This window comes from Odocoileus virginianus, unplaced genomic scaffold, assembly GCF_023699985.2.
Source record: "Odocoileus virginianus isolate 20LAN1187 ecotype Illinois unplaced genomic scaffold, Ovbor_1.2 Unplaced_Scaffold_1, whole genome shotgun sequence".
NCBI lineage: Eukaryota > Metazoa > Chordata > Mammalia > Artiodactyla > Cervidae > Odocoileus > Odocoileus virginianus.
The window spans coordinates 4,999,137-5,027,078 of record NW_027224263.1 but is presented as its reverse complement, the minus strand read 5'-3'; the positions used below and the strand labels follow the sequence as shown (position 1 = coordinate 5,027,078).

The 27,942-nt window shown below is 40.0% G+C and overlaps 2 protein-coding genes across 2 annotated transcripts in view; one reads left to right on the top strand and one right to left on the bottom strand.

Annotated features, from left to right (window-relative positions):
* TRPC5 (transient receptor potential cation channel subfamily C member 5) overlaps positions 1-27,942 on the top strand; it is a 309,416-nt gene that overhangs the window by 172,314 nt on the left and 109,160 nt on the right. The window contains exon 3 of the mRNA XM_020881534.2: positions 10,439-10,960. Coding sequence (XP_020737193.1) covers positions 10,439-10,960 — 522 coding nt within the window. The remainder of the gene's footprint in view (positions 1-10,438; positions 10,961-27,942) is intronic.
* Positions 20,715-26,973, bottom strand: TRPC5OS (TRPC5 opposite strand). The gene is made up of 2 exons (XM_020881535.2): positions 26,888-26,973; positions 20,715-21,328 (listed from the first exon to the last, which is right to left on the bottom strand). Exon 2 carries the CDS (start codon positions 21,041-21,043, stop codon positions 20,717-20,719), a length of 327 nt encoding a protein of 108 aa, XP_020737194.1. The 5' UTR covers positions 21,044-21,328; positions 26,888-26,973; the 3' UTR covers positions 20,715-20,716.

Sequence of the window (27,942 nt, the reverse complement as noted above, 5' to 3'; positions counted from 1 at the left end):
CACAGAGTATAATAAAGTAGCTGACCTCATTATCCCTAAAGGTGGTACAGTGTAAAAACTAAAGGCATTCTCAAAAGGAATTAAATTTAGGTGTGTATACAGCTTCCAAAACCATAAGGACTATTTAGAAGAGCCAGAAATATTAGGGCCATGCTTCTTTGAAATCGATAGCATGGAAGGAACTCATGTTCTCCCCCAACCACACTTCCTGAGCCTCAGAGACAGAAATATGGGCTGTGAGGCCCATAGGCCTGAGTCAGTCACTGGGCTAGAGCTTGTATTTTATATTTCAGGTCTCCTAAAATTTCTCAGTGCTGCAATTTTGGTACATTTTCTTATGTCTTGTCTTCGGGAGAAAAGATGAAAATCCAATCTGGTCATTCCAGAAATCCAAACTGGAAAATTCAGATCCTAAACCAATATCCCTTCTCCTAACTCTGAGCTTGGGAAAACTCTAAAGAGCCTACATAATGAACCCCTACTTTTCACTGCCCTTTGTCTGACTATTCACCAAGTGCCCCTATGTAGCAGCAAACAGCAGGACCAGACATGCAAAATTCAGCTCTGCAGATAGATGATTGAAGGCAGAAGGAGAAGGGGTCGACAGAGGATGAAATTGTTGGATGACATCACCAACTCAATGGACATGAGTTTGAGCAAGCTTCAGGAATTGGTGAATGGACAGGGAATCCTGGCATGCTGCAGTCCATGGGGTCACAAAGAGTCAGACACGACTGAGTGACTGAACTGAACTGATATATGATTTACCCCTATCTGGAGATTTGGAAAATGGAAGATAGTTGATGACCTTATACTGTTTCCTTTGCTGAAAAGATCAAGGATACTCATGTAAAGAAAAATTAACTTCCTCCCTCCTCAGGGACTATGCTCACAGTTTAAATAGCTGTTGAGTAGTAGCAGTCTACTTCTGGAGGCTGGTGCCAGCCACTTGGCTTGCCGAGGGTATGGATAACTGAGAGAAGCAGGAAGGCAGGGCTCAATAACTGCTTTATGAATATGACACAATCTCCTCCCTCAAGCCTCATCCTGCAGTCATATAACCCTTCAGTCCGACACTTGCATATGAGCTGAGCAACTTTAAAACAAAGCAACATTTGGCATGTGTATGGAGCGTGAAATGAAAATCATGATGAGCAAAGGAAATACTCGACATTGTTTAATTCTGCTTCTAGATTTCTGGTCTGGTTTTCTTTATGTCTTTTTAAAAGGTCTCTCACCTACTACTAGCTAACTTTAGGTCATTTTATTTATTCAAGATTATCTCACTCAGCTTTTGAGAATAATGGTGAGAATTACCCTTTTCTAACTTTCCTTTAACACTGAGAACCAGGTGAGCTTAATTTTTATCACTCAAGCTCTTCTAGACCTAAACCGAGACTCATGGTAATACCTATCAATTTTTAATTTATGGCAATGAATATAGTTTTCAATTGAAAAATATGAACTTTCATTGGACTATGGCTATGAACTACTTAAAACAGAGGTTCTCAACTCCTCTTTTTACATGAAAGATCCTCTTTTTGCTCCTTCTGATTTTGTGTTGCTGGAAAATGTGCTCCTAGCAAGATTGTTACCCACTAGAAAAAGTATACAATAATAAGACTTCATTTTTATTGAATCCCACAATAGATTTGATGTCAGTCTGGTCACCCTAGCCCTCACATGGTCCTGTGCCCCGGTTGGATCAATGTGGTTTCTGCATATGTGTTCTTAGCCCTTTCCATAAATCTTTATTGAACTCCCCCTAGTCATGTGATGAACAATGACATGGAAAACTGCAAACCAGCTTGGCAGCATCCTCTTTTCAGTAAAGCCATCTATAAGAGAAATTTAATTTAAAAATTACATGATGACCTATATTAAAAAAAAAGAAGCAAGAACAATAGCTTTCTTAAAGTGTTTTATATTTCAAGTTCCACCAGGGGGCTACCTGCAAAGCTAACTACACTCAAACTGGCACATTGGGGCTCCATTCCTCTCTGTAGCCCTACAGACACAAGGACCAGAACTTTAATTCTGACATTTTCCCACCTCCATAATAACCCATATCTTCATGTTTAAGTATAGCTGATTCACTTTGCTGTAGAGCAGAAACTAACACAACATTGTAAAGCAACTACACCCCAATTTAAAAAATAATATTCCATATCCTCTGGTTTACTTGATTTTCAAACCATTACATCATTTTCACAATTTCTTACATATCTTCACTGTATAAATGCTGAAGCTGAAGCTCCAATACTTTGGCCACCTGATGCAAAGAGCTGACTCACTGGAAAAGATCCTGATGCTGGGAAAGATTGAGGGCAGGAGGAGAAGAGGGTGACAGAGGATAAGATGGTTAGATAGCATCACCGACTCAATGGACATGAGTTTGAGCAAACTCCAGGAGATAGTGAAGGACAGGGAACTCTGGTGTGCTGCAGTTCATGGGGTCACAAAGAGTAGGACACAACTTAGCGACTGAACAACAACAAACCTTGAGCAGTACTATATGATGTTTATCTGGGTTTAAGGTAGAAAATTGGGCTTCCCAGGTGGTGCTAGTGGTAAAGAACCTGACTGCCAATGCAGGAGACATAAGAGACTCCAGTTCAATCCCTGGGTCAGGAAGATCCCCTGGAGGAGGGCATGGCAAACCCACTCCAGTATTCTTGTCCTGGAGAATCCCATGGACAGAGGAGCCTGGCGGGCTATAGTCCACAGGGTCACAAAGAGTTGGACACAACTGAAGTGACTTAGCACGTAAACAAGGTAGAACATTAGTTGATGAGGTTAATTAATATCCAATAAAACCTGCAATTTTATGTGTCTGAATATGCAGTGTTGGGATTGTAGATTTGTTTATTGATGTAATAAATGGTATTTTGCTGGTTGGAGGTCAAGTAGTATAATAGTTAACAGTACAGGCTTTGGAGCCAAACTGCCTGTGTTCAAGTTCTGGTCACCCTACTTCCTAGATATGTGACCTTGGACAAGGTACTTAGCTTCACCAAGGCTATTTCCTCAGGTGTAAAATGAGGATAATTATTATGCCTATAGCATAGAGCCATGCATGCATGTTGTTGCTCAGTCCAGTCCAACTCTGTGAAACCCCATAGATTGCAGCCCACCAGGCTCTTCTGTCCACAGGATTTTCCAGGCAAGAATACTGGAGAAGGGTTGCCATGCCCTCCTCCAGGGGATCTTCCTGACCCAGGGATCGAACCTGCATCTCATGTCTCCTGCATTGGCAGATGGGTTCTTTACCACTAGCGCCACCTGGGAAGCCCACAGCATAGAGCCATGGTGAGGACTAAATGAGATACTCCAGCATGATGCCTAGCATATGAAAAGTGCTCAGTAACTAATAGCCATTAGAATTTATCTAAATTTAGCCATTTAGAATCATCAGGCTAATGCTGGCCATTTTTATATATATTATTTATTTTTACATATAAATATTGACTTTTTAAAAAACATTAGGTGGATTCTGTGACATTGTCCCCAAATAAGTTTTGTCCATTTTAGCCTTCCAATCTATATACACTTTGGCCTTGAAATCAGCTGAGATGATACACTTTGGCCTTGAAATCAGCTGAGATGATCCAGAAAATTCCAATTATAATGGTTCTGTTTTTACCACAGTCTGGGAAACAAATTGTTTCTCATCTGATGCCAATGGCTGCTCCAAAGTAGCTCATGCATCACCACTACTTAGCTAACTGACCTTGTAGGTACAGCAGAGTGGGCAGCTGGTAATGTGACGTGATTAAATGCTAGTGTTCTTCATTTCTGAGTAATACAAGGAAACGAAATTCATTTTCAACAGTCCCTTGGACCGAAAAAGACTGAACATTGATTTTTAACTGGCATGTTAGGGTGAGGAGGAGACCTAGCAGGTGGAAGAGAAGTATTGCAGTTTCACTAAATCCTGGCACAAGATGGGAGATTCATTTCCAACATGATGCTATCAGGCCAGCAGTGTGAGGAAGTGCCAATTTAAGAGGTTCAGCCTATGACCAGACAGCACTGTAGGTATGAATGAGGTGGCTCCTGATAAGGGTCTGCCCATTAATTACAAATGGGGGGTTTAATTTCAGAAGCCTGTGATAAACTCCAGCAAGGGCTCCCGCTTAAAGCTGGTAACAATAGGAATCAGAAATTCCAATTAGCAGATTGTGTCCAGTGATGAGGTTAATGGAAATGAATGTATCATTTGGGTCCCTTGAGAACAATAACCTTGCAAAAGTCCTAGCCAGTCCTGGGAGTGGGTAAAGTAGAGCATCAGCTGTTTCTCTGTTGTGTCCTCTGGCAATGGAATTTAGCTGAAAATATAAAGAAGCTGGCTTTTTCTCAGTGTGCACTGCACACTGCAAGTGTTTTGTGTGATGAGCTCTGAGCCGAGTGACTCTGTCTCATGCTCATTAATCCAGAAGGGTCCTAGACTATAACATCAGCTTCTCAACTGGAAGACCTAGGGCAAATCCAGGAGCAAACTCATTAGGGCGTGAAGGTAAAGCCCCAGGGAGATGCAGGCAATGTAACTGCTTTAGTGGCCATGCCCTAAGCCCACATCATTACAAATTTAAAAATTCAATCCAGTCAGTTCATGTACCAGGTTTCATTAGAAGTACAGTTGTAGATAATATGAACCAAATCTAATTTCTTGGTGTGTTAATGTCCTTCTTCTTTCTCCCCCCACCCCTGCCCTTCTTCACCTTGTTAAAAAATACATGATTTTTAATGGGAAGCTCAAGATCATTCAGTATAATTTTGGAGTTCATAGCAAAGGCAAAACTTGATAAGAATAAAATTCAATTTTCCACCTGACCTCAATCTGAACACAAAATGACTGTTAAAGGATAATTTAAAAATACAAAAAGTTAAATCATGATCCTCATACAAATTTAAAGGTAACACAAGTGGACACATGTCTAAGATTTTATTTAATTCATTAATTAGTGAGGAAACCAGGAATTCAGGAGTCTGCAAACTATGCCCTGCAAGATAAATCCAACCTGTCACCTGTTTTAGTGAGTTAATTTTATGGAGTACAGCTACACCCATTAATTTGCATATTGCCTTTGGTTGGCAGAGTTGTAAGGTCCACAGACCCTAACATATTTACTATCTGGTTTTTTTACTGAGAAAAGTCACCCCGGATATAAGCCATTGGGAATGCTGAAAGAAATTTATAAACAGATGCAAAGAAATTTGCATATAGATGTACAGGTCAATTGCATTTTGCCAGGCAAAAATTATTTTCATTACAATTTACAGAGTTGTAAAATAAGTCAAAAACAACACAGATAATCCAGAAAATATAGTAGACCTGAGCTATTAGGTCAGTTATATAAACAGAAACTCAAGACTAGGGATCTAGGGAGAAATCTTGTTTTATGAACAGGTAGAGAAGAAACTGGAAATCAGAAACTATCCAGAAAGGGAAAGTACCCTAGTGCAGAGCCTTAAAGATTGGCAGTTGGAATGGAGGCGGCTGAGGTTGGTTACTTGGAAGCTTCCGATCTTAGGCCTTGGTTGCTCTGGAAACTGGGGCAGGGCTGAAACTTGGGGAAGACCAATGGGCTCAGGTGTAAATGAGCCAAGGTGGGCAGAGGTCAACCCCCACACTCTTGGTTTCAACTACTATTATAGGCTGAAAACTGTCACATCTACATTTTCAGCCCTGACCTTTTTCCTTCAACATTCATGCTACAGTTATACAATTCCCTGCAACTCTCCCAATAGGTATTTCATACTGAACATGTCTAAAACTGAACTTTCTTTAAACCTTAAACCTGTTTTTCTTCCTGTATTCACTATCTCCAATGGTGACACCACCATTCAATCAGGCACGCAATGCTGAACCGGACATCCTTGATTTCTGCTCCCTGCAGTATTGCCTGACACATCCAATGAATGTCTTAAAATCTCTTCTATCTCTGGAATCACGGTCTAGTTTAAAATCTTGCCATCTTTTCACCTGGTCTGTGGATATCTTTTAACTAGTCCTATCTTTCTGAAACTTATCCAATGATTTGCTGGAGCTGGCTTATACCAGCTGGTAAGAATTGGTTGTGTGCATCTCTTCCCAACTCTATTTTCCAGGATGTCATATTGGTGGCTTGAAATTGGCCACAGTGGGAGTATTTACACCACAAAAATTGGCAAACACTATAAATCAAGATTTTTTAAAGTAGAAAGCTACTTGTTAAACATTTATCAGCACAGACACCTCTGCCAATTTCCCACACTTTAGCCAAACTGATCTTTGTAAAACACTTGTTCAACCATGCTACTTTCCTGATTAAAACTCTTCAATGGCTCCCTATTGTCAACAGATCACATTAAGTTCCTTCTCATAGCATATGAGGCCTTTTTCTCTCCCATCCCTCCTTAGTCTCATAACTTCTCTGCTAGCTTAAAGGTCATACACTGGCTCACTCTGGCCTAAATTGCCTCATACATGTATTTTGTTTGGCCTGAACACTATCTTTAACTTTTTTGAGCTAACATTGAACACTATAGGAAAAGCTACCTCCAAATCCACATTTCTGACTTCTCTTGAAAAATTACACCAGCCCTTCATTCATGCATATGGGAGCAAGGAACGGAGCAGCAGATGCCCCCTTTGAGAGGGCACGTGCACCACAGCTCACCCATTTCTACCATTCACTCACACAAATTATGCACCTGCACCCTCACTTAGCTCTTAATTCTGTTACCTGTTATCTCTTTGGCCCTTGTTGCAGACCATATTACAAAGTCCTGATTATTATCAGAAACCTCTGATCCTAATTATAGACTCTCTCTACGTGGTTGTCCTGGTGATAATCCATGGTCCCTGCACAGTCTAGAGAGGGACGAGTAGCAGAATGAGAAGACGCAGAGGGGGGAAGAGGAGTAGAAATCTGTAGTCTTTGGATCAGAGGCTCCATCTTAAAGTAATAGCATTGTGAAAATGACAAGTGGGGATTGTCCTAGGTGTTTGTAACCTCAGGGTATTCATATAGAAAGTCATGGACTCATCCATATAGAGCCTATCTACTAACCTTCCTTAGAGTCTTGAAATATCTTCCTTCTTAGCTGAACATAGAAAGAAAAGACCCAAGGACACTAGCTCACTTTGATTCCAATTGTGGGAGCCAGGCTTATAAACAAAAGTCGGCTTCTTAATTTGAGAATAGGATTCTGAGTTTCCTTTTAGCTGAGTGCCTGCTGTATGTCTAGTACTGTTCTAGATGCTATGGGAAAAACAAGAGCAGACTAAGATAGCTCTGCCTTTGGAGACCTCACAACCTTATTGAGGAAGCAAGAAACACATATATGAAATAAAGACAAATATAAGCCCACCTCAGAAGAGTGGTATCTTGGATGTAACCTAGTGTCCACAACATCTGGGTGGTCAATGAGGGATGGGATCAAGTTAAGGGGGAGATCTATGGAAGAAGTTAGGGCTTACAATGGCCCTTCACTAGCAGAGAAGTGGGGATCCACACAGGGGATCCCCCAAGGATATGGGTATGGCAATCTGTGAATGATAAGGCTGACTGGAGGAGAAAAGGCATTCTTGGTAGGAGGACATGGTTGGCCACTGCAGACCAATTTCTTTTGAAAAAACTTACTCTCTGGTGTTTTGTACCCAGAGAGACAAATGGATAATCAGAGGCTCTTTGTTGAGTGCCCAGTCAAAGACAATGGATTCAGATGGCTCTGGAAAGCACATCATACTCTAGGCATAGACAGCAACCTTTCAGCTCCATGACACAAATGGGGCTAAGCATTATTCACAAGTACCATTGTGTGTCTTGGACAGGTCTGTCAGCATTGACATAAAGGAGAAGAAGGAACAAGATTAAGAAAAGAAAGAGCAAGGAAGTGGGTAGAGGGAGTGGATAGGAAGAATATTGTGAGAAGGAATAGACTCGTACCTCCAGTCTAACCCAGGGAATCCTGTGCTGCCAGCCATCTTCCCTCCACCCCCAACCTCCAGCCTTGAGATGATGAAAGAGATTAAGAAATTCCCCTGTGCACCAAGGAGGGACAGATTCTGGGTCTGAGTTCCTTTCTTCCCCGGCAGTCTATGATACATGGCTCACTTGTCATCTCGCCCAATTCTAGGCTTTATGCGGTTGTTTGTGTTTACGTTCATTACTAGGCCCACTCAGACCTACTTCTTCCTTAGCCTGCAGGCTTATGTTAATTTCTGAGATTATTCTTTCCTGTGTCCAATTTACTTTATGAGCCAGTTGCTCACTTCCTGCTGTCTTGTTGGTAGCTGCTCCCTCTAAATGTTTAACAATGTTTACTTGCTGCTCTATCCAAGCAATTGATGACCAATGTGCAGCCAATTCTTGACTATTCAAAGGCTGATGCAACCACCCCATGAAGGAAACAGATTCCTGGCAAACTTCTCCACCACCTTTCTCCCACTCCCAGGTTTCTGGCCGCTGCCCTGTTTGGGAAAGCCTCATCCAAGGTGGGAAGGAGGCAAAGATGATGAAACTTACAACTCATCTTTTTGTCAGTTTGCCAGCAACCATGGGTTTCCAAAATTATTTTTTTAAGAGTCAAAAGAAACTAGCAATTAAAATAGTATCTGTCTATTCTGTGAGAATCTCCATTATCCACATTCTTTTGTTCTCCGCAGTTAAACTGAGTATTTGGAGCTTTGCTTTTTTAAAAAAAAATGTATTCAGATCAGTATTTTATAATCTCCTGGTATTTTATCCATGCTTTGCATCCTCAGACCCTCCACCCCTCCATGAAATGTTCTCAGACTATTCCAGTCCTCCTCATGATCTAGATCCAGATTCTACCACACTGAGACTCTTCTGTTGGGTGTAGCATATCCCAAAAGGCACATTTTCAAGTTGAAAGATTTTTTTTAATTCACTGATTGGGATCTGTACACTCACCCAGAAGTATATGATCATGAATACCCAAAGAACCCCATGCCTTTCACCTATAGCTGCTATTTACACCAAGCATCACATCATGGACATACCAATTTTATCAGATGTCTTTTTGCTCTTGGTAACTCATCCCTCAGATGGTAAAGAATCTGCCTGCAATGCAGGAGGCCCAGGTTCAATCCCTGGGTTGGGAAGATCCCCTGGAGAAGGAAATGGGAATGGCGACCCATTCCAGTACTCTTGCCTGAAAAAGTCCATGGACAGAGGCAGCCTGGAGGGCTACAGTCCATGGGGTAGCAAAGAATCAGACACGACTGTGCGGCTTTCACTTTCATCCCATCCCTCGAGCCTAGACGCCCTCATTTACAGAGTAAGTAATTCTTCCTGATAATAACAGATTCTCTCTATTCTGCTGGGATCTACAGGAAGCTGGAGGAACACTGTCTGGCCTTGGTCTTTGATCCACTCAAAGACCAGGGACACAAAGTCAGGGACACAATTTGGGATGTCTTCTCTTCAGCCCCCAGGGCTTGATTTAGTGGCATAGTCTTTAAGATCACTGGTTGTCATTAACCTTTCAAACAAATATTTCTGCAGTCTCTACTGCTCATTTGGAATGAACACATACTCTTCCTTACCAATTTATGTAAGTCTGATCTACCTAACCAAGTTCCAAGAAAAATGTCCTTCACTTCTCTGCGCATGCATGTGTATGCTAAATCACATCAGTCATGTCCAACTCTTTGTGACTCCATGGACACCATAAACCACCAGGCTCCTCTGTCCATGAGATTCTCCAGGCAAGAATACTGGAGTGGGTTGCCATGCCCTCCTCCAGGGGATCTTCCCAACCCAGGGATTGAACCCACGTCTCTTACATCTCCTGCATTGGCAGGTGGGTTCTTTACCACTAGTGCCACCTGAGAAACCCCACTTCTCTGTACCATCTCTCATTGTGCCTCAGACAGAACTGGCATATTTTAAGAGCCAAGCTCTAGGATCATATTGTCTGAGGTTGAATCCTGGCTCTACATGTAAAGCTGAATAACCTTAGGTATGTTCTTTAAACTCTGTGTGCCTCAAACTTTTCATTTGGGGAGAATATTTACCTCATAAGGTTGTTGTGGGGATTAAATTAGTAAATATACGCAAAGTATGCCTGGCATGTGTGTGTGTGTTAGTCACTCAGTTGTGTCCAACTCTTTGCGACCCTATGGACTGTAGCCTGCCAGGCTCATCTGTCTGTGGAATTCATAGACAAGAATACTGGAGTGGGTTGCCATTCCCTTCTCCAGGGGATCTTCCCAGCCCAGGGGTCGAACCCAGGTCTCCTGCATTACAGGCAGATTCTTTACCATCTGAGCCACCAGGTAAGGATTTCACAACTAGCTATTATAAGAAGAACTGTCCGAAAAACTGATGACCCCAGTTCCTGAATCATTAACATTTGATGGGCTCTATGCTCCAAGCTTTAATCTTACATGTTTATGTGGTTTTTTTTTTCATTTTCATGTACCTAGGTCCCCACTCTTATGATGGACACTCAATTCTCTGAGTTCACACCAGACATTACTCCCATCATGCTGGCTGCCCACACCAACAACTATGAAATCATCAAACTGCTTGTCCAAAAACGGGTCACTATTCCCCGGCCCCACCAGATTCGCTGCAACTGTGTGGAGTGTGTGTCCAGTTCAGAGGTAGACAGCCTGCGCCACTCCCGCTCCCGACTGAACATCTATAAAGCCCTGGCAAGTCCCTCACTCATCGCCTTATCAAGCGAGGACCCCATCCTAACTGCCTTCCGCCTGGGCTGGGAGCTCAAGGAGCTTAGCAAGGTGGAGAATGAGTTCAAGGCTGAGTACGAGGAGCTCTCCCAGCAGTGCAAGCTCTTTGCCAAAGACCTGCTGGACCAGGCTCGGAGCTCCCGGGAACTGGAGATCATCCTCAACCATCGAGATGACCACAGTGAAGAGCTTGACCCTCAAAAGTACCATGACCTAGCCAAACTGAAGGTGGCCATCAAATACCACCAGAAAGAGGTAAGCTGAGCTCTTCTCTGCTTTTGGAGAAGCTTAAGTTCTCCAGAGTTCAGAGTGGCAGAGAAAGAATAAGCATTGTCCTATCGCTTTGCTCTCCACCAAACAAATGGTTAGACAGGCTTCAAAAACAGTGAGGTCCATATTTATCCAAGGCACATACAATCTCTGAGTATTTTCTTTATGACCAGATAATTAGGGGAAAATCTGATTCTATGATGGGAAAGCACTCATTCATTCAACAAATAGTTATTCAGCACTATTTTAGGGGTTCAGGATACAGAAAACAAGCACAACCCTACCTTCATAGAACTTACAAGCTAGCAGTAGACAGTATGTAAATGATCATGTTAGTGAATATATAATTACAAACTAACATAAGGGCTCTGAGGAAGAACTTCTGAGAACACACAAAAAGGACCCTACCCTATATACTGGGACCAGGGCAACAGTCATCACAGAGGGCTCACTGTCTGCATGCTGCTAGTTGTTAACAGAACTAAGTCCTTGGCAGCCCTTTGGCAAGAAAACTGAGATCCACATTTGAAAGATGAAGTCACACTCAGAATGTGTGGTTCTACAAAAGGCTGAGTGCCATCTGTGATGGTGTGACATCCAAACTGTTAGGGTTGACCTCTTTGAGGCAGGTCAGGTCAAGCAGATCACATCAGGAGATGCTTTGCTTTCCAGCTTGGCCACATTCACAGTCAAGCCAGTGCGGATCTTTGCCATCTTATCAAACAATTTGGGGAAGACTTCTAGCAGGCTTCATTTAGCTCTTTAAGGAGGAAGCATGGTAGAAAGAGCAGGGACTTTGTAACCAGAGCAGCTGAGGATGGAGTGGCCTTCAGCTCTATGACCTGAAGAAAGTCTTTCAAATTTCAGGACATTAGTTTTCTAGTAAAATGGAGGTGACGATTGTTCCTCCATTTCACAGGGCTATTGTGAAAATAAATCTACTTTAATGTCCAGTTCTCTCTCTCTTCCAATGGTTCCTGGAGTCATATTCAACTGGGTTGAACCAAGAAGTGCTTATCTGAAGGGCAGTCAGTAGAGCCATCCCTTCATGTGTCTGGGCTTTGAGGCAAATTACATGTGTGCTCACTTGGTCCCTTTCTCTCAGACAAGAAAAAAAGATACTCTCCCTCTGAAATGAGGCAGAGTACCAGGGTGATCTTGAAGGGAATAAGATATGACAAAAGAGCAACATGGAGATTGACAGCTGCACTGGGGGGGATAGTAAATGGGATAGACCCACCCTGAGTCTCCTTATCCTGTTTTTGCAACTACTTGCTTTAAGTTATTTCGTTAAGCCTGAAGTGACTCAACCTCACTTTTCTCTTCCGAAAAACAGGATAATAGATTACTTACCTCCCTGGAGAAATATAAAGTTTAAGTAAAATAAAACAGGTAATGTACTCATGCATAGTACAAAATTCAGTATATATTAGGCATTCAATAAATATTATTATTAATTTTCATTGTTACACACTGTGTACCCATGGTATATGATCTGATTCTATGTACTAAAATTGTAGGTAATAGATATAGCAATGGCCATCCTCTCCCTTACCCCTCCCTCTCATTGCCCTACTATTGATATGAAATAGCAGTTGTCTGCTGTAAGGTCTAATTGGCTTTTCTTCACTTTTATATATGTTTTTCCATTAATGATGTACATTACGGTTTCAGTGTAGTTTTCACTTTACATAAATTGCTATAATACTTTAAGAAGAAAAACCACAAGTACTTTTGGAGTATGAATTGCTTCCAGATAGCAAAAGGGATAGTGGGAATAGAAGTATTAAAAACGGATATTGCAGAATATACCTAAAGTTTGCACTCCTTACCTCACTAGATAACAGATAAACTTCATAATTTTAGGCCCTCATATGCCTGAAAATTGACAAAGCATTTTCAGTTTCATTACAACATTTTATCAATTTTGTATTGGTAGATCATCTCCCAACTATTTTATCACTTGATCCATTCTGCTCATATAATTATCTTCATTGCCAATTTTAGTTACTGCTCTATTTGGAAACCATTGTGATGAGTTCCTCACTCTTCTGGGGATCTTCTTAGCATATGCCCATGGAATCACCCTTGGGTTCTACATTCACTGTCCTCCAGTCCTTATTAACCTTCTCATCATTTTTTCCCTCATGTTTTAGTCCTTTTTCTTTTCTAAAACTTTGTCCCCTATATCCCTTATTTCATAATTTCGCTTATTACTATTAAATTACTACAGAATACCTCCATGTTTCTATACATTCATATGATATATTTCTCAACTATCTTTATACCAACCTGAATATGACAAAAGGTTACATTTCTTTTCACTCTCTCAGTTAAGCATCAGAGAACCCAGAATTGTTCGCAGGGTCTATTTGCTATGTACATTAAAGTAGAAAGTATCATTTGTTTACTGTGGTAAAATATCCATAACAAAATTTACCACTTTAACAAGTTTTTAACTTTACAGTTCAGTGACATTAAGTACATTCAGGTTGTTGTGCAATCATGACCATTACAAGTCAGTTTTTGAAGATGGACAAGTTTAGGGGTGTCTACTTTTTCTTTCGATAGTGAGCCCATACAGAGTTTCATATTTTGCAGACCACATTAGTTTTCATTCATAACACTGGCAAAGTAGCATCTTTTAGCTATTAAAATTATGGATATTCAGCAGTAATACAAAGGTAATCCAAAAAGCACTGTATTTTTGCAAAGATAAACAATTTTAGGTCTGGTGATACTCGCTCATCATTGTGAATCAAATCAGTGAGAACTTTGGAATTTGATAGACTGAACTATATCAGTCAGAACACGTCAAACCCCAATTCCAGGCTTGTGGCAAATAAAGCAAGGATAGTGAGTGACTCTCAACTTCAATGTCAATGATATCATGAAAAATATACCCTCATAGAGTCATATAAACTCAAATATAGCCCAAAATTTAGTCCCATGGCCAGAGACTTCAGAATTTAGAATTTATATACTTGGCTCCACATTTTCAAAGGTAAGTTATCTTAACAATGGTCATAGATAAGTTTTACTTTAGTTTCTTTTCAAACTAAGTTACAAAAGCAGGGTAAGCTTGAGAATTCAGATATATTTTAAGGTTTGCACTCTAAAGACACTGCTTCCAGAATGTAAAACATGATTTATACTCATCAAAATCTAGAAACCTCTTCTGAGTTGTGATTTCCACTAAACAACTCCATAATCCTTCCCAATCTGTGAAATAAAGTTTTTTTTTCTTAATCTGCAGTTCCATTGAGCCTCAAGTGAGTATAGTCTCTAATTGTTTTCTATTCAAATCCAATGTCTATTTTAAGACTGTATACTCTCACCTTGAACAAATCAGCAATGGCTTTATTTTTGGGGTGTTTTTATAATTTCAAGTTTAGTGTGTTTCATAAGGAACACAGACCTGGTGAGCTACTGAGGTTCTAATAATTCAGGTGTCAGTGAGCACTACATTCTTAAAAGCTCTTGATCTAAGGAAGAAGACTGATAAATTGGTTCAATAAATATCCATAATCTAGTCATTACAACAGTGAAACATACAGTGCTTAAGGCCGCAAGCATAAAAAAGGTCATGGTCTTGATAATTTATCACATTATACACTACACTTGATCACCAATTTTCATCATACAAATTCTCCTTATGCAGAATGCGATGGACATAAACGAATGTAAACTTTACCCTTCTATTATATCTATAGCAAATGAAAATTCAGCTTTTTTAGGTTGTATAAAATTCCTCAAATTCCTTGGAGGCATACAGTTTATATATGCTTACTCATCAAGAAGAAAAATATATTCATATCTTAAGTGAGTCACCCTCCAGGGTCTGATGGAACACATTCAATTTGAGAGTTGCATGTTGCAAGTCCCCAAACAAATTGACATTTTTTTAAAGACCAGTTTTTTCAAAAAAAATAAAAATAAAAATAAAGACCAGTTTTTTGAGATGACCTTGAGGCTCTGAAGAAGGCTAGACAAGAATTATCTCCCAGGACCAGAATTATTCAAAGGAGAGACAACCTCTAAATGGGAATGGGACAACTGAGCTAAAAGAGAAATTTTGTCTTCTTTTTCATACTTGATTCCATGCTTGACTCCAGTTGGACCATGGGGAGTCTAAGAACAGGTAGGTTACTTCTCAGTCTCTATATTCAAGCGTAGGAAAAAGCAGATCTACCACTTCTCCACTTTGTAGTGTCATGCCTGCTGACACCTTGTTCAGTCTTCTTTCAAAGCATGCTGTGGTTCCAAGAGGGCAGAAATTCCCAGTATTAATGGAAATTTTCTCAACACGTAGAGGTATGATAAGGGAGTCGTATCAGAGACTCATGTACCAGGAAAAAGTACCCAAAGATAAGCCTGCTCACATCAAAAGTTTCAAACAGAAAATATGTTTCTATGTCTCTTAAACCTGGAGCCAAAAAAGCTTTATTTAAAAAAAATTATTTTTTCTCTATAAAATAAGGTGTAACACAACTGATTTTCCAAAACCGGAAGTTAGGAGTTGCCAACGGTAAAAATTGAGAAGATAATGGTTTCAAGAAAGGCCAGTTTCCCCAAGTTTAACTAAGAATAAAACTATTTAAAAATGATTAGTATTACCAGAATTTATCTAGAGACATGTGTATTCATGTGTTTTAAACAACACATTTTGTCAATGGCATCTTTGATTAAAGGAATCTGAAACACTGAAGTTGTGTTTCCTGTGACTGCCTGGTCTACTTTATATGAATACTTGTGTTAAACTAAACAATACTTCTGGAGATGCTTTCAGCATTTTACTAGGGTCATTAAGATGGAACTGTGACAAGCGGTAGAGAGTTCAGTGGTTTTCCTTACCTTGCTAAAATGCAGTTTCATTCTTCAGGGGTATAAATGGAGATCACCTTCAAAAACTATTACCCTGAAGAGATTTGACCCTTGAGACCAACAGTTGTATATCTGTCAATACAAATAACTCCCAAGTAATGTCAGGAACTAGAGGTTATTTTTTCTTTTTGGACAATTTTGTTGGTTGGTTGGTTGGTTGGTTTGTGAGCTAAGGGTTATTGTTAGGAGAAAAACAAGTTTTAAATGTGATCTGGAGGAATGTGCTGTGCTGTGCTTAGTCACTCAGTCGTGTCCGACTCTTTGTGACCCCATGGACTGTAGCCCGCCAGGCTCCTCTGTCCATGGGGATTCTCCAGGCAAGAATACTGGAGTGGGTTGCCATGCCCTCCTCCAGGGCACCTGGAGGGATAGGAGCCTTGAGAAAATAAGAAGTATACCCTAGAGAAAATGGCTAAATATCTCTAGTGTATAAAGATTGTCCATACAAGAATAGTCAGCTTTGATGTAAAAAATGAATCTAGTTGGGACAGTAGTGGGTTAATAATGCGCAGAGTTACATAACTCCCTTGGGAACAAAATCTTAGCCTTAAATGGAATATAATTCACTATTTCTTGAAAGGCTGCTTTTTCATTGTTGTTTTTTCCCTCATTACTATTCCTAGCAGCACTGAGTAGACTCCCAAGAAGAATTTAATTTGGTGAAGAAAAAGCTCAAAAAACTGAAACAAAAACTTATTCCAACTATAACAGTATATTTACTGACGTCCAGTGAAATGAGACAGAGAAGGCAATGGCACCCCACTCCAGTACTCTTGCCTGGAAAATCCCATGGATGGAGGAGCCTGGTAGGCTGCAGTCCACAGGGGTCGCTAAGAGTCAGGCACGACTGAGCGACTTCACTTTCACTTTTCACTTTCATGCATTGGAGAATGAAATGGCAACCCACTCCAGTGTTCTTGCCTGGAGAATCCCAGGGACAGAGGAGCCTGGTGGGCTACAGTCCATAGTGTTGCAGAGTCGGACACGACTGAAGCGACTTAGCAGCAGCAGCAGTGAAATGAGAAAGCTCTAATCTCTTTGAAAATTTGAATGTAAAACTATTGGATAATCTTTACATATCACATAGACTTTTAGGTATTTTCATATAGACATTTTGTAACTCTTCCTAAAAAGTCCTTTCCCATTGTCAGATATATCAACCAAAACTTTGAAAAATGTATCATTTTATGTGTTCCTTATTATCATTGAAGGTAGGCAAAAAAGTTATTACAACTATCATTTCACAAACAAGAATGGACTATATTTCAGAGATTTGTTGAGGACTATCTGACAAAGCCACCATAAACTGCTGCATGCATGCTAAGCTGCTTCAGTCGTGTCCAACCCTGCAACACTATGAACTGTACCGCACCAGGCTCCTCTGTCCATGGGATTCTCCAGGCAAAAATACTGGAGCAGGTTGCCATTTCCTTCTCCAGGGGATCTTCCCAACCCAGGGATTGAACCCGTATCTCTTGTGTCTCCTGCATTGCAGGCAGGTTCTTTACTACTAGCACCACCTGGGAAGCCCAAAGAGCTGCATAACTGTTGACAACTTGTTACTTATTCTCTCTCCCGAAAATATCTTCCCTACTAGTTCTTATTCTTAAGTGTGTTCTTACTTCTTACTCACTTCTTATCACTATTAACTTTAATTCTAATTCTGCCCCATAAGAGCAAACATACTTAATACAACAATCCATTGCTTGGAGCAGGGTTGAAAAAAAAGTGAGTCTCTTAGTTGTGTCCAATTCTTTGTGACCCCATGGAGCCTGCCAGGTTCCTCTGTTCATGGAATTCTCCAAACTAGAATACTGGAGTGGGTAGCCGTTGCCTCATCCAAGGGATCTTCCGAACACAGGGATTCAACTCAGGTCTTTCGTATTGCATGCGGATTCTTTACCGTCTTGAGCCACCAGGGAAGCCCACATCTTAACACATATAATCACACAACCAAAGCAAACATTGCAGTATATTTTAATCTAATCTTGAGGTGCCATTGTGGTATAATCTTTACAGGTGACCCATGTAGCCAGGAGGCTAGACAGTTCCACATATTACAAGGTTGTAGCAACTTCTTGTTTGACACTTAAGGACCATGTTTGACTATTGTTTTATAGGCTGGTTCAAGGTTTATCTTGTTTCAATGTCTGGAGTAGTCTCATAGATTTCACTTGATGTATTTTGATGACTTGCCTGAGTAAGTATGCTTGATTGTGTTCTTTCATTACAACTAACAATTTTAACAGACTTACACTAATCTGCTGTGGAATCATCATAAAGTTCATATTCCAAAGTTCTACTTGGAAGAATAGCTACCCTTCAGTATCGATCATACTTGAGGAGCACCAGGTCTTTCCATTTATAGTTAAATTGCTCACCAAATATAATTCATAGCAGATTGATGGTCTCTCCTTGGATATGTTTCCTGATCTTGTGCAAGTATTCATGCCTTAAGATTTACTGTGACACAAAATTATAGCCCAATTTTCTAAAGTCGAAATTTCTAGTGGAGAGTGTATCTCTTCCCTGACTGTTTCTAAGTCTTTTATTAAAGCATAGATTCTATCTTTTAGCTTCTATTCAGTTCCTCTCTTATTCTTCTTCTTGGTTGCTACATATATAGATTTCTTTATTTAACTCTAATCACTAATTTTTCCTTATAAAACTGCTCTTATTGGAATGGTGGGGATAAATGGCTACTTCTTGCTTTCCCACTGTTCTGTTTAGGTTAATGTGGCAGAATGCCATTGCACTGCATCTGTTATTTACCATGTTGCATACAGTGTATAGAGTCACCTACTCCGGGTAAGTAAGGCTCAGTTTGTCCAGTTATTGCAACAGAATAGCCCCTCAATCTGCTGTCTGATATGGTTTGTAATTATCCCCAGTAATTGCTTGTAATATAACTTTTATTTCTCCTCTTTTTGTCTTTTATCACCCCTCTAAGTCTCCTGGATCCTTATTTACTCTATCAATCTTTCCACATAGCAGTCTACTGTGAAACTTTCTCTTTCTCATACTGTTATATTTCATTAGCTCCCTAGTTCTTCTAATTTTCAAAATAGTTTCTAAAAAAATACAACAAGCTTGTGGATATTAAAAAAAAAAACAGAAGTAGACTCATAAATATAGAATGGTTACCAGTGGGGAGACAGGGGAAGGGAGGGGCAAGATAGGGGCAGAGGAGTAATATGTACAAACTATTAGGAATAAGATAAGCTACAAGCATATATTGTAGAACACGAGGAATATAGCCAGTATTTTATAATAATTATAAGATGGAGTGTGTGTATGTGTGTATGTGTTCAGTCACTCAGTCATGTCTCAACTCTTTGCAACCCCATGGACTGTAGCCTGCCAGGCTCCTTTGTCCATGGAATTTTCCAGGCAAGAATACTGGAGCAGGTTGCCATTTCCTACTCCAGAGGATCTTCCTGACCCAGGGATCAAACCCAGGTCTCCTACACTGGAAGGCAGATTTTTTACCATGGCACTACCTAGGATACCCTAAATGGAGCATAAGTTTTAAAAATTGGGAATCACTATATTGTATACCTATAGGTGTACATTTTGTTTATTATTTGCTCCCATTTCTCAGTAAATGTTTCCATGTCAAAGTTGCAGCAGTTTCCCTTATAATAACCCTATCAGCTATTCATTATAAATGCAGTTATATCCAAGAAAGTACACTTTATCCGCTTCTACTTATGGACCATCATCTCTAAACCTATGCCACAAGTGTTTGACTTTTCCATAGGTGAACACTCCTCATTAGGGCTTTAACCAGCCCTTCTAGTACTAGTACTTCTCTCTTGTTATTTGGTGTAACTTGACATTTCCATTTGAGGAACAGTGTTGCAGAGTAGTTGTGATGTGGGTCAGCATTTGAGGGAACAGTCAGTACTGCATTGGAACTTCCTGGCCTCAGCTTTTTCAAAGGTGTCTTCCTGGCAAGAGTCATCTGTAAACCTTTCTGAAGTTTTATTCTCTGTTAGATAGCTATTTTCTCAGAGTTTTTTTCTCCCAAGCCGGTATAACATCCTTTAGCTAACACATTCTGTCTGAATGGCCTAGGAAGTAGTTATATTTTTTCAAGTAAAAGTGCCACAATACTGGGATTCCCTGATAGCTCAGTTAGTAAAGAATCCGCCTGCAATGCAGGAGACCCTGGTTCGATTCCTGGGTCGGGAAGATCCACTGGAGAAGGGATAGGCTACCCACTCCAGTATTCTTGGGCTTCCCTTGTGGCTTCCCTTGGGCTTCTCAGCTGATAAAGAATCTGCCTGCAATGCGGATGAACTGGGTTCGATCCCTGAGTTGGGAAGATCCCCTGAAGAAGGGAACAGCTACCCACTCCAATATTCTGACCTGGAGAATTCCATGGACTGGGGTCGCAAAGAGTCGGACACAACTGAGTGACTTTCACTCATTCATTGTCTTGTTAGTGTGAATACATTAACTGTAATGCCACCCTGGGGAATATTCCTTTTAGTTTCCATTCATTGTAGAAAGTGGGTCCCAAGATGTGAGAGAGTTCATCAGGTCTTCACTCTATTGTTACATAAGGGGATTCTTTTCTTTGCTGTTGTTTGCTCCTATTATCAGGAACCCAAGCAAGAGAACAAGTAAAGACAGAGCCACAAGCTAAAGTCAGAGCTTTTTACACAAATACAAAGAGAAAAGAGACCACCCTCTGCCGGAAGTAAATAAAATATTAACTTGTGCTATAAAAGATTAGTAATGAAACTGCAGAACTAGGAGAAAAACTTTTATTGCTAACATTCATAAAACTCTGAATATATTTAAAACAGATAAATGAACAGTTCTCACATGTTGGTGGGGGTACATGAGGTCTTAGCCATTTCTGAACTCGTCATTAACACTACTGAGTTGTTGTTCATATAATTCACTCATTTCTAACATAACTTGATCTACATCAAAGAGTAGGTCTTCATCTTCTCTTGGTGTCAGTATTGATTCTAAGTCTGGGAGATTAGCAAGGTCTGGTAGTGGAGGTTCCTCAGAAACAAAAGCATCTTCTGTTTCTTCTGCTTTATCATTTTGCTCCGTACAAGGAACCTGTACTTGTGAGATCAACCGTAAAAGCTCTTCAGCTATTCGTACTAACTGGGCTACACAGTCAATAAGTCCACCAATAACAGGGGCTGACGCAGACTCCATGCCTCTACGCTTTCTTAAGTAAAATATTACTAAAAGCTATAGTAAATGGGTTCTTGGTGACAATGGATCCTGTGGGGCTGGCAGTGGTTGGTTTGGTTGAGAAATGAAGCTGTTGATATGATTATAATGATGCAATGAGGCCAGTGGTCCTACAGTACTTTCTGATAAAGTTGGTGAACCTCCCACAAGATTTACGTATGGTACTTTGTCTATATCAGTAGTGAACTGCTATTATAATGACCATAAGACAGATTGTCACAGCCAAGAGAAAACAGCAAAGCAGATCTAGTAATAGAAAAGAGAAATATAAAGTTAGTATCCTTGAGTTTTTATCTATCATACAGGTTCTGGCTATAGGATAAGGTTGAAAGGGTGCCGCTAGCTATTGTTCCTCCTTTTTGGATGGCCTTACGAGGCTCTACTACTCATAGTCCCCTTTATACTTTTCATGGTTGTTACTGCTTCTTATGGGATATGAGAACAAAGTGAGAACAGGCAGTCTATCTTTCTTGAACATCTCTATTGAGGAAGATACATATACTAAGTCTTTTAATTAATTATGTTTTTCTTAGTACTTTTTCTCTTATTGCCATTTATATCTGGTGCTGCTAAATTCTGTGTTTTTAATAATCCATTCATTAAGGTTTTTGATTGCCCCTGTAGTCTGAGGAATTTATGGCAAATTGAAGTCCCACATTCTCTGTCTTTTTCCAAATTTTATGTAACTTCTGTTATAAGATTTGTTCTTTGGTCATTTCCTATCACTGCCACTATTCCATATCTAGCTGTTATTTCTCCCAAATTTATCTAAAGCCATGGTCATACTATTCTCATCTGTATGTCTTATATACTCTACAAACCCTATTCCTAAGTTTATACTTCTTCAAGGTAATATTCTTTGTTTAGAAATCTAGAGAACAGCCCAATATAATCTACCTATCACATTTGTCTGACTCTTTGCGACCCCATGGACTGTAGTCTGCCAGGCTCTTCTGTCCATGGAATTCTCCAGGCCAGAATACTAGAGTGGGGAGCTATTTCTTTCTTCAGGGGATCTTCCCAACCCAGGATCGAACCCAGGTCTCCTGCACTGCAGGCAGATTCTCTACCGTCTGAGCCACCAGGGAAGCCCTTACCAACCTCTGCTCCCCTTAAAAATGAGTTTGTTGAGAATGCAACAAACAAATTTAGTAATTTGACATAGCTCATATTGCTTATGCGTTTGTTTGATTCATAGGTTGTTTTTTTTTTAACACTCTCTCCTCTGCCTACTTAGAATATTCATGTCCACATGCCCAATCTGCAACCTTAAATTGAACTGACAAGGGGCCTGATTTGAGATTTGGGGTTCCCAAGACTGTAGAATCTGTATTAGTTTTTTTCTTTGGGGGGGGCAGTCAGATTGTCTCCTCTCTCATTCTAAGTAAATTATTCTGTCTTTCCATTCTGATGAGCTGGCACATGCCCTACATGAATTGATAAATTCCTTTCATTGATTTATTTTCATATCTCCTTTCACCAGATTGTTTTTCCTGCAGTAGGAAAGTCTGTAATTTTCTATTAGAATATGTATCTCCAGTCCACAGCTGATCAGTATAGCTATGTACTTTTGGCCAGTTGTTTTCTTGGGCATATATACATATTAAATTTCTAGCTACCAGTCCTGCAAATTGGTCTTGTTTCCTCTCTCCAGCCTCAGTCAAGTTTTTTTCTAGTGGAGAATATTAGGAAGCAGCCATCCATGTCACTCTTTTAGGATACTGCATAATCTGTCTTTGCCCTGTTTCCAGCAGTTCTGACCACAGTGGAGCCCAGCAAGCCTCAGACTTTACCCCAGCTACTTGAACTCCTAAAGCCTTCCTTTACTGAAGTAAAGCAAGTTATCAGCCTTGCAAGTCATCACAGCCTCACAGGTCTGTGAATTTCACATGGAGCTTGCTGGTTTCCACAGTGCATGGTTTGACCTACTCAATTACACAGTATCTTCACCTAGCATAAGTCCTGTCAGAACCACACATTTTTTTTAATCCAAAATCCTGATAGTAGCCATAGGGTTTTCCCTGGTGATGAGGGTCTTCACTGTGATACCCAGAAGACACTATTTTTGTTGGAGGCAACTTTCCATCTGAAGTAGGGGAGAATGGGTATTAGACACATGGCAGTTTAACTCACAAGAAATCTCTGCTTTGTGAAAGGAAATAATGGGAAAAATCATAAAAGTAATTTGGTATAAGTGTAGAGCATGAATCAGGTCATGAGAAGAAAGATACAGAAATAAAGTGTATTAAATACTACTAGAGAGCCCCATCACGTTTTTCAAAGAAAGCAATAACCTACTATGGTGCCCATAGCCCAAGGGCACAAGAGGGTGATAAAAACGTACTCACACAAAACCTATTTAATGCCTGGCTTCCCTTTCACCCAGTTTCTTTTCTCAGCTTCTTTACCTCCCCCTAGGACTCTTTTTAAATCAATGCTCTTAGCCAACACACCTCATTTAATCACCTATGTGTTTCATTCTATTTCATTCTCTCTGTATTGCCATCTTTCACTATTCCTTCACATCTTTTCTTCCATCTATCTTGAAACTGGTCAAAATTTAGAAACAAAGTATAGTCAATTTATCAAATAGGCATCCTGTTCATAGAGTTTTTTATGACACAATGTAAGTGTAAAAAGCAGAGGTAGAACTTTTCATATGTTGCTATTTTATAAAGACAAATGAAAAGTGAAAGTGTTAGTCACTCAGTCATGTCCAATTCTGTGACCCCATGGGCTGTACCCACAAGGCTCCTCTGTCCATGGGATTCTCCAGGCAAGAATACTGGAGTGGGTTGCCATGCCCTCCTCCAGGGGATCTTCTCAACCCAGGGATTGAACCTGCATCTCTTATGTCTCCTGCATTGGCAGGTGGGTTCTTTACCACTAGTGCCACCTGGGAAGCCACCTCCAGAAGAATACTGGAGTGGGTTGCCATTTCCTTCTCCAGGGGCTCTTTCCAACCCAGGGATTGAATACAGCCCTCCCACATTGCAGGCAGACTCTACCATCTGAGCCACCAGGGAAGCCCTTTTATAAACTATCTGGGATTCTCCAGGCCAGAATACTGGAGTGGGTAGCTGTTCCCTTCTCCAGGGGATCTGTCCCAACCCAGGGATCAAACCCAGGTCTCCCACATTGCAGGCAGATTCTTTACCAGCTGAGCCACCAGGGAAGCCCAAGAATACTGGAGTGGGTAGCCTATCCCTTCTCCAGTGGATCTTCCTGACCCAGGAATCAAACTGGGGTCTCCTGCATTGCAGGCAGATTCTTTACCAGCTGAGCTACCAGGGAAGCCCAAAGACAAATGAAGTTACCTATTATTTATGTAACCCTTGATTTATTTTTTCTGTCTCATGGTTACCTTTGATGGGAAAAAATTTCCTGACCTAGCCTTAATCCTGTTGACCACTATGTTAGCTAATCCACAATTTCTATATTCAAAGCATCTTGGAACCTAGAAGCTGGGGATGTGGGGAGGAAGGGCAGGGAGGGTGTTGAGAAATTGCCAAATACTGCAGTGCTAAGAGTAGTAACAGTATAGCATCAGCTTATTCCAGTTATGATAATTTCTAAAGCGACCCCTGACCCTAAGGTGTTTGCCTAACAGTGTATTTTGGATAGTTTGCACCTAGTCCCAACTCATTGTAAGGACCATCTTAATAGCTGTTACTTCTGCCTAGAATCCCATTCCCTTAGAAAAAAATGATTTCTTGTCATTCTGGTTTCAGTTTAAATATCATATCTAATTTCTGACCCTCCAACCTGAAAAAGCCTCTTAACCATCCCTTTCTCATTATGCATACAGCACATTTTTATATTCTAGCGCCTATAATCACTTCAAATTTTCTTGTTTATTCATTTGTTTTTCTGTCTCTCACCCCTTCCCACATTTAGACTAAAATGGAGTTTCATGAAATTAGGAAGTTTGACTCTTCTGTTTTCTGCAAACTAGAAAGAGTGGCTGCCACATAGGTAACCAGTAAGTGTTGTCAAAGAAAGGAGAGGAAGAAGGGAGGGAGGGACAACTTTTAACTCTTTCATTAGATATTATCAAGTTTCAAATATGTAAGAATAGCAGGGGTACAAAGATAAACCAATTCATCAAAACACATGGTTAATAAAATGAGCAAGCAATGCACAGACTGAAAATATTCACAAAACATATATCTGACAAAGAACTTGTAACCATGACATATAAAGAGCTTCAACAATTCAAAAATAAAAAGACATGTATGACAAAAACCACTACATTATTGTAAAGTAATTAGCCTCCAACTAATAAAAATAAATGAAAAAAAGAAAAAAAAGAAAGACAATTTTTAAAATGGGCAAGAGAGTTTAACAAACATTTCACAAAGGAAGAAAAATAAACAGCTAATAAGCACAAGAAAATATATTCCATATCTTAGTCATCAGGGAAATGCAAATTAACATCACAATGAAATACCACAACACACTCACTAGACTAGCTACAATCAAAGACTGATAACACCAAATGTTGACGGAGATGTAGAGCAACTGGAATTCTCACCCACTGCTTGTGGGAATGTGAAAGGATACAACCCCTTTGAAAACGTCTTGCAGTTTCTTATAAAACTAGGCAAGCATGTATCCAATCCCAGCAATTCCATTCTGAGGTATTTATCCAAGAGAAATGAAAGTTCACAAAAAGACTTTTTAAAAGAATGGAAATAGCCAGCTTTATGCATGGTAACCAAAAAAATTGGAAAGAACCCAGATGTCAATCAAAAGGAGAATGGATCAACTGTGGTTTATTCATACAACATTATACTAATCAGCAATAAAAGGAAAGCCACTGCTGCTAGGGATAAAAATATTGATGGATATCAAAAAAAATCATACTTTATGAAAGAAGCCAGACCCAAAAGAATATATATTGTATGATTCTATTCATATGCAATTCTAGAAAATGCAAAACGATCTATGGTGGAAAAATAAAAATAGCAATTGCATCTGGGGAGTGGAAACTGACTGGAAGAAGCTAAAGAGAACTTTTTGAGGTGATGGGTTATATAACATTATGCATTTTTCAAAACTCACTGAATGGTACTCTTAATATTTGTACATGTCACTATATGTAAATTTTACTTGCCCCAAAAAAGTAATCAAGCATAATCCCCAATCTCAAAAACTATATATCAGATGAGATGGCATGCCCATAAATATTCTAATAAATGTTCACATTTATTTTTTTTTTGAAACAAGATTATTTATATTTATTTATTTTTTTAATGTTTTTTTTCCATTTATTTTTATTAGTTGGAGGCTAATTACTGTTCATATTTATTAAAGACCTATTATACTTCAGGTACTTTTTTTTTCTATTAGTACATTTAATCCTCTCAGTAACTCTGTGAAGTTACAGATGGAAAAACTGAGGAACAGAGAAATCAAGTAACTTGCCCACAGTCACATGGTAAGTAAAGATACTGAATTGGAAGTCAGTCCAGGTCTGATTCCTAAAGTCTCATGCCAGAGAGTACAAATTCAGGTGCCTACAGGAGGAAAATGCACCTTATTCTGACACCTTATCGATGTCAGATCCAGCACTGACATCTCATTCTAAGCAGGAATAGAACTCGGAGAGGATGTTAATCTCATTTCCCATCCCTGGAAACTGGCTGAATTCCAAGTTGACTGTGAGTTCCAAGGCAGAAGGATGGAGAGAGCCACATCAGTCCACAGCAATCCCCATTATCTGTGACAGGAATGCTATGTCCATTTTATTAATACCTGCCCTTCCACTCACCTACTGAATTGGCCCACTCATAAACTACTCACCCGTGATTCAGTCAAGATGGGTGAGAGGGTCAAGGTTATGCCAACCAAATGTTCACTGGACTTTCACGTTCAAGTGGGATGTGAATGCTCTCGCCACAACTAAAAACAACGACAACAACAACAAAAGATAAACTGTAAAATTAATAAGTTTTTTCAAATACCTGAAATCTATAGAAAAAAGGACAAGATGAACTAAAATTTCAGAGGTAAAGAGTCGTTCCTAAGTGAGCGATAATCACCGACTTTTTTTCTTCACTGAGACATTCGCTAATTCCGTGTACAAGTCAAAGATGAGGCTTGGCACCAAGGCAGAGGGATTCTACTGAGGAAAATGAGAAATATGCATAAATTTGGAGGCTAACATACTGGATTGGAAATTTGAGAAACCTGAAATGCTGGGCTAATCTTCCTTACCTGAGTTAACCGAGTTTGGTGGCCGTCGCGCGAAGTAAAACCTCCCAAGTCTCGCGGTACTTCGGTGGCAAATTATCGCGAGAAGGGAGGCGCCTCCCACAGGTAACTCTACTGGTCTCCGCCTCAAATGTTACGTAGATTTTGAAGTTGTGAGGGCATGGGGAGGCTCACTTGAGTTAATAAGCTCAAAACCATCCCAAGAAGGCACAAAGTGATTCTAAAATGTATAAGGATATATAAAGGGCTTGAAGTGAAGTAAAGTCGCTCAGTCATGACTGACTCTTTGTGACCCCATCAGCTGTAGTCTACCAGGCTTCTCCATCCATGGGATTTTCCAGGCAAGAGTACTGGAGTGGGTTGCCATTTCCTTCTCCAGGGGATCTTCCCTGACCCAGGGATCGAACCCAGGTCTCCTGCATTGCAGGCAGACGCTTTACTCTCTGAGCCACCAGGGAAGCCATAAAGGGCTTAGTATAGCCAAAACATCTTAAAGCAGAACAAAATTGGAGGACATATACTGCATATACTATCAGATACTAAAGTTAGCTAGCTATGCAGCTCCAGTTATTTGACAGCATGGTACTAATATAAGAACAAACAAATCAATGTAACATGACTGTTACCTCACACTGGACATATGA